This window comes from Typha latifolia, chromosome 5 (assembly GCF_019914945.1).
Source record: "Typha latifolia isolate L0001 chromosome 5, TyphaL0001v2, whole genome shotgun sequence".
NCBI classification, from domain to species: Eukaryota; Viridiplantae; Streptophyta; class Magnoliopsida; order Poales; family Typhaceae; genus Typha; species Typha latifolia.
This window is the reverse complement of record NC_133090.1, coordinates 5,462,738-5,469,298: the sequence shown is the minus strand read 5'-3', so window position 1 is coordinate 5,469,298 and position 6,561 is coordinate 5,462,738. Positions and strand designations below refer to the sequence as shown.

General features: G+C 33.3%; 1 protein-coding gene across 1 annotated transcript in view; it reads left to right on the top strand.

Moving 5' to 3' along the window:
• Positions 1–2,746: 2,746 nt before the first annotated feature.
• Positions 2,747–6,561, top strand: part of LOC140789054 (uncharacterized) — a 32,896-nt gene continuing 29,081 nt past the window's right edge. Inside the window, exon 1 of the mRNA XM_073138650.1 lies at positions 2,747–3,085. Within this exon, the coding sequence (XP_072994751.1) occupies positions 2,884–3,085 (202 nt within the window). The 5' untranslated portion in view covers positions 2,747–2,883. The remainder of the gene's footprint in view (positions 3,086–6,561) is intronic.

The window sequence follows — 6,561 nt, the reverse complement described above, 5'->3', positions numbered from 1 at the left end:
CGAGTGTAGTTGCATGTATAAAGTATTATTAATTAATAGTATTGTGCTTCTAACACATATATATTCTTAAAGATACTTATAATTACCAATCGTATATTGGCATGCCATCTTTTTCTCATAGCTAATAATAAAGACTTTGCACTCAATTGTCCACTTTGTCGTTTGAATACACCTTAACAGTTGTTCAAATTTATAGAGGAGCATTTTCAAATGTTTGAATGTAGATTGATGGTCATTCAAAATTATAGAGATAGTTCTATAGATTTAAGTCAGGTTGTTTAAATGAGACATTTTGTGTTCGATGGAGATTTCGAATTTTCATGAAAGAGTTATTACTCCAATATCTTTTAGTATTTTTTTCATACTACTCTAATTGTCATAACATCGTTTGAGCACTTCAATGATAATTTTAAAATCATCATTGATCACATCTCGTAACTTATGTATATATTCTACATAAAATCTTGATACATTACATGAATAAACATTCTGTTTTAAAATACTGTTAATTATATATACAAATAAATCTTTACATATAATTTTTATTTATCAAATACTATTTAGAGATTACAAAATTGTATTTCTAGCAAACAACATATGTTTAATTTTTATTTATAACTTTCTTGATAGTGATTTGAAAAATATGATATTTATATGTGAAAAGTACACTTGATATTCTATAATTTTTAAGAAAAAATATTTTTAAATCGGATATTACCTACATGCTGTAAGGCCTATAAATTAACTATCCATAGCTATTTTCTAGGTTGACAATTTCTGAACACGTCTCTATTAGCCATAACTTTTAAGCCAAATATCTTTTTAATAAAATTCTTATCAGGTTTAAAAGACAACTCAAATATCTACAATTTATCTTTTGTTAATTTGGCAATATTATTTGTAAAAAAATATTGCAAATTAGAGAAAAAAAATCAGACCAAATTATGCACACATTAAATATTTTGTAAAATATCTTCATTGTTTCAAATTATTTCAAAAGGAAAATAGCATTCTCAAACCTATAAAAGGAGGTTCATACCTCATATTAAAGTAAAAAATTTAAAGACAAATCAAATGATATAAATGAGAACAATTTAGTTCACCCTATATTGGAGAAAAGAGAGGTTCCGACTTGATTAGTTTTTTTTTTCTCTTTTTTTGTTTAATAAAATTTATTCATAAATTAAACTTCTTGGAATTGATTACACAGCTTGAGTATGTTTGTGATTTTGATTTTATTTATAAAAAAGTTGGAAGAACCTTCATGGTTTGTGAGTGAGAGATTATGTAAATATCTTGAAAGAATTCGATAGACTTTTTACCTCAAAGCAAATGTTGTTTTGGGAGAAGATATTTTGGAAGATAATTTTCTTGTGTAAAGGTTGTTAACACTTTGGTAAGTTAGTAATGTATGCCTTTTAAGGTATGTTTGGTTGTAGGATTAAATAAGAGAGGATTAAATCATTCCTAGTTTTTTTTTCAAGGGATAATATTACCAATCCCATATTATAATTTTAATATACTGTTTGATTTATAAAAGACTATATATAGGATAATTAAATAAAATTATCAGCTGATTGGTAAAGTGGCTGTGACTACTGGCTTAACCATAATCCTAAAACATGCTAAGGATTGGTTTTGCAGTTTCTTTCTTAATCAGAAGAAGGAGATTTCTAAATGAATCCTTATTTGAGTTGCAACCATGATTTGGAACATTTGGTTAGAGTGCAATAGTAGATTGTTTACTAATAGATGTAAAGATGTGGATATTCTTCATCATAAAATAACCTCCATGTTCTGTTGCTGGGTAGGGTTGCAAGGAAGGTAGGCGAAAAATGACAAAAAAGATGGTATATGTGATGAAGATCAAGGATGACTAACAAAACTAAGTTCGCTGCTTAGATGAATATTTTAGTTTTGTGTTTGGTTATCTTGTGCTGGGGTGAATGTTTGAATTTTTATCTAATTGTCTAAACTTTGATGTAGTTGTTATGTTTTGTTTAGGCTGGAGTTTTATGAAAGCCCTCTGTTTTAATTTATTGCTAGCTTAATGGTTGTTTTCTTTGATTAGTGGGGGTGTCATACTGAACTCAATAGGTTTCTTAACCTATTAAGTCAAAACCTCTTTTTGCTCCGGTTGTGATGTTTTATCAATAAAATTGGGTACTATATATTTTTTGTCAAAAAAAAATAAAATAATAACGCTAATCACTATCTTAAATTATTATTAATTATCTCAAACTTAAATTGTATCATAAAATTAAGTTATATTAATTATAAAAATTAATTACGTTCAATTCAAATTTTCATAAAATAATTGTATACATAAGTGTAAAATTACTTATTTTATAATACATAAAAAATATATTATAAAATAAATATCGAGTTAGTTTAAGCTCGAATAAGCTGACTCTAGTCCAGCTCAACTTGATTACTATTTTGGGTTAAAAAATTAAGTTTGATTCGGCTTCACTGTAATATAGAGTTCGAGCCGAGCTCCCGAGCTAATGAGATAATGAGCCTGGAACTATTTTGACAGCCATATCCCAAACAGTACTGAATAAAGGTTGACTAGCTTTCTAATTGTCTTTACTGAGAAGAATAAAAGAACCATATGATATGACCCACATAAAAATCTTTTAGGACAGCGCCAATCCATCTCAGCTACCAATAAAACAAAAGAAAAAAGAAAAAGAAAAGGCTAGCTCGCCAAAGTGGCATATAACCGCGCTCCCTCTCCCGACCCCATTTAATCCCCTTCCTTTCGCACCAAACATAGTAAGTTCTAAGTCTCTTTCTCTCACCTCGCATTCGCTTTTCTCGCTTCCGCTTTCCAAATCTTCGACCAAAACCCTAACTCCGCCCCGCCGATTTCCGGCGAAAATGTCGGCCTCCGACGGAGAGAATAAGCCGGAGGAGTTGGAGAATGCAGAGGCGGCTTATGGCGAGCTGCTCTACTGCGGTGGGACGAACTGGGATGCCATGGGCCGGAAGGTTTTGGGTTCGCTCGCCGTCAACTTGGTCTCTCCGACGCGGCTACGGTCCCTTATGGGAGTGGATATTCGTTTCGTAGCCTCGGGCTGTAGTGAGTTCGATCTCTTCTTGCGTTGCTCGTTTTGTTTGGATGCTACTTTTTTCTTCTTGTTGTATGTTCGATTCATTTGGATATATGCATTTTCTTTGTTTTCTCTCTTTCTGTGAGATATTTGATCTTGATTTTTGCTCGTAACTATATAAAGTCATAATTTTTGGTCACTGAATGTTTTGTGTTGACTCTTAAGCAAATTTTATTTAAATGTGGTTTTTTCATTCTGCGCTTGGATGTTTTGCGTTATTGTGCTAGGCTGCATTTTGATAGGTTTATGCCTATCGAACTTGAGAAGATGTTTAATTAATTTAGTAGTCATCAACGGGTGGAGTGCCTTAAGAATGTAGTACTCCAAGAACAAAATGCGGTTTCTTCCTAAGGATAATTTATTCACATGTGATATTTTCTCTATGCTTGATTTTTTACGGCTGTTATGTATACTTGGAAGAAAGTTATATTTGAAGTTGTTGATCTGCTCATACATGCTTCTGTATATCTTACTTTTTCCAAGATTGCTGCATGGCTCCTTCTCTTGATTTGCTGCCTTGACTATACTCCAGATCAGTACTATAAGTTCTTGAGTCCTATTTAGAATTGGATTGTGGCCAGTAAATTCCTCGAGAATATAAATGGAAGTTTACATGCTACTTCCTCTCAATTCTCCTCTTGTTAACCTTCCACATATATTGGGATTATCTTCTCTTTTCCTCTCTTTTCTCCTCTAGTACAATGTCCTGGGTTGATATTTGGTAATCCAAATGGACCTTGACCTATGTTATACTACATCCTTTCCTAGGTTCTACTGTCTGATTCAGATATTCTGTATTTAAAAGTGTTTCATCCAGATTTATTTCAGTAGGCTACTGTAACCATATAAACCTTGTCCAATAGCAAAGATAAACAACTAGACGAGAAGCAACTAAAAGTTGCGCACAAACAATAACTCTTCATCCTCTGGTTGAAATCTATCTCTGCTGAACACGATAACAGATGAAATTATGCCCTCAAATCTGATGCAGTAGCAATAAGCTACTAAGCAGTACTGTGATAGTCATGCCAGTGGCATTCAGAGTATTGATTATCGTTTGATATTACCAACCAACACAATTGGCACAGCATTGACCTGCAATCAATATGGGTCTACATGTTCCAATACAGGTTTGTATCAAGTACTCTTTTGTATCAATCCTGATAAGACACCAGCACAATATGCGGAAATCATGGATAGTAATTGATGAAAAAATTGCTGTGGAAGAACTTGTGTATGATCCTATACAAAACAGGAGATCATATCCGTTCAAAATTTCATGAGATTGGAATAAGATTTTGCAGAATCACTATTGAGCACCTGATTAGATGAAATGATCTTGGGTCTCATCAAATATTGAAGACCATGTATTTGTAGATTGGAATACATTTCTGGCTGACTAACTAGGCCACCTGGCCTTATAAGAAGAGGTGCAAATCAAGTTGGGTTTAGAAGATTCCACTTGCCCTACAAGCTATACTATGGGCATAACTTATGAATTTGGAGGAGGTTCACATTAGTTATTCACATTAGATTGAACTGCTCTTCTTTGTTTTTGTTACTAGCAACAAACACGTAAAAGAATTGCTTGAAGTGGTTAGCATTGTTGATATACATCTATGTATTTTATCCATAGAGGCATATTTGACTATACTATACATTTACATGTATAAATAATACATATATAAAAGTGGTGCATATCCCTAGTGTATCATATCCAATTTTTTGAAATTTGGTATGGAGATTGAGATCAGCTATTAGAAAAAATGAAACCTATTGGTTGTATTGGCTGTATCGGCCGCTTATATTGGATCAGACTATATTTTATTATATAAAATTCTTAATATTATTTTTAAAATGCACGGAATTTTTTAAAAATTGAGAAAAATAAAAAATGAATAAGAAAATAAAAATTTGTGATATATGAGACTAAAAACTAAAGAAAAAACTCACTAAAAAACTATGATTCGTTCCAACTTGAATTTGACAATTTTTTAATGAAAAGAAGCTAAAAAGTGGGTGAAAAAGAGAAAGAAAAGAAATGAGAAAAAAAACACTCATCTGAGTTCACCTGCGTAGTAGTCGGAGGGGCTTATTTGATCAACCATCGAATGAACTCGGTATAATGTGAGGGGTGGGATGAGAGTGTGCGTAAGAGATAGAGGGCAAAAATTGAAAACTTAAAAATGAGGCAGCTGAGGGCATCGATTATGGGAGATAAATTTTAGAGTTTAGATTCAAAATGAATTTTAATAATTTTTTAGTTTTGGTTGATAAGGCAGAACGGGCTGATCCTAGATTGAAATCTGGATCGGTCAACGTGCGAAACGGGCTTATCCTAGACTGAAATCCGAATTGTGATCGGGATTGACGTATCTGACATGGCATCTTCTAATTTTGGGAATCATGATCATATCCTCATTTTCAAGATTTTGTCATATTGATGTATCAATATTGTGTTGTATTTGTATCTATATCTGTATCATGTTTCACACTGTATTGAAAGGCAGCCGCGAGTGGCGGGCGGTCATCCCATCGCCTAGTGCCAAGGCGGATGCTAAGGCGGTTTAGCATTTTTAGTACTAAATTTTTTTAAATAATAAAAATTAATTATATATGATAATATATATGTATATATTGATATAGTATATATAAATATTTTAATAGTGTAATTTACAATCATAACAATAAAATATCATAATTTACAAATATGTATACATATATATATATATATATTTATTTATTACATATTTTATTAATGCATTTAAAATTAAAAAAGTGGCTCTATGGGCTCATGCAGCTATTGAGAGGGAGAGAATTTTGGGTGAGCAGTGAGCACATAGCCTTTTAAAGCTTCTCCCCTTTTTTTTGAGACAGTCCTTCCTGGCTTTCTCTAAGAGGTCCCATTTAGAGAGAGAGAGAGAGAGGGAGAGAAAGAGGGAGAAGGCGATCACCACTTTAGTAGCTGCTTGTTGTCGTCGGCGCCGAGAATGAAAGGGAAGAAGAAAGAAAGTGAAGAGGAAAAGAGAAGAAAGAAGAGTTACTTGCTGCCGCTATCGCTTGTTATTGTCGATCAAGAGAGAAAAGAGAGGAAGATGAGGGATTAGGTATTTGGGTTAGGGCTAGTAGTTTTTTTTAATATCCGTTGGATAGTGCGACTTTACTCGACCCACTATAACAACTAAGCGAGCCGCGCAGGCTGCCAAAAGGAAAAGGCAGGCCGCCAAATGACAAGGCGGCCCATTGAAAAATAAATGGTGGCTTGCTCGCCATTAGCAGGCTGCTTAACTGCATGGTGGGGTGGTTGGGTTGCCACCCCGCCAAGGTGGCCGCCTTTAAAAACATTGATGCTTCATAACAGTACGGTGTTGCCATATGGCAATGTACTGCATTAATGAGATTTTCCGTTTTTAGTTCCATCAGCGGGGAATAATGGAGTAGTACT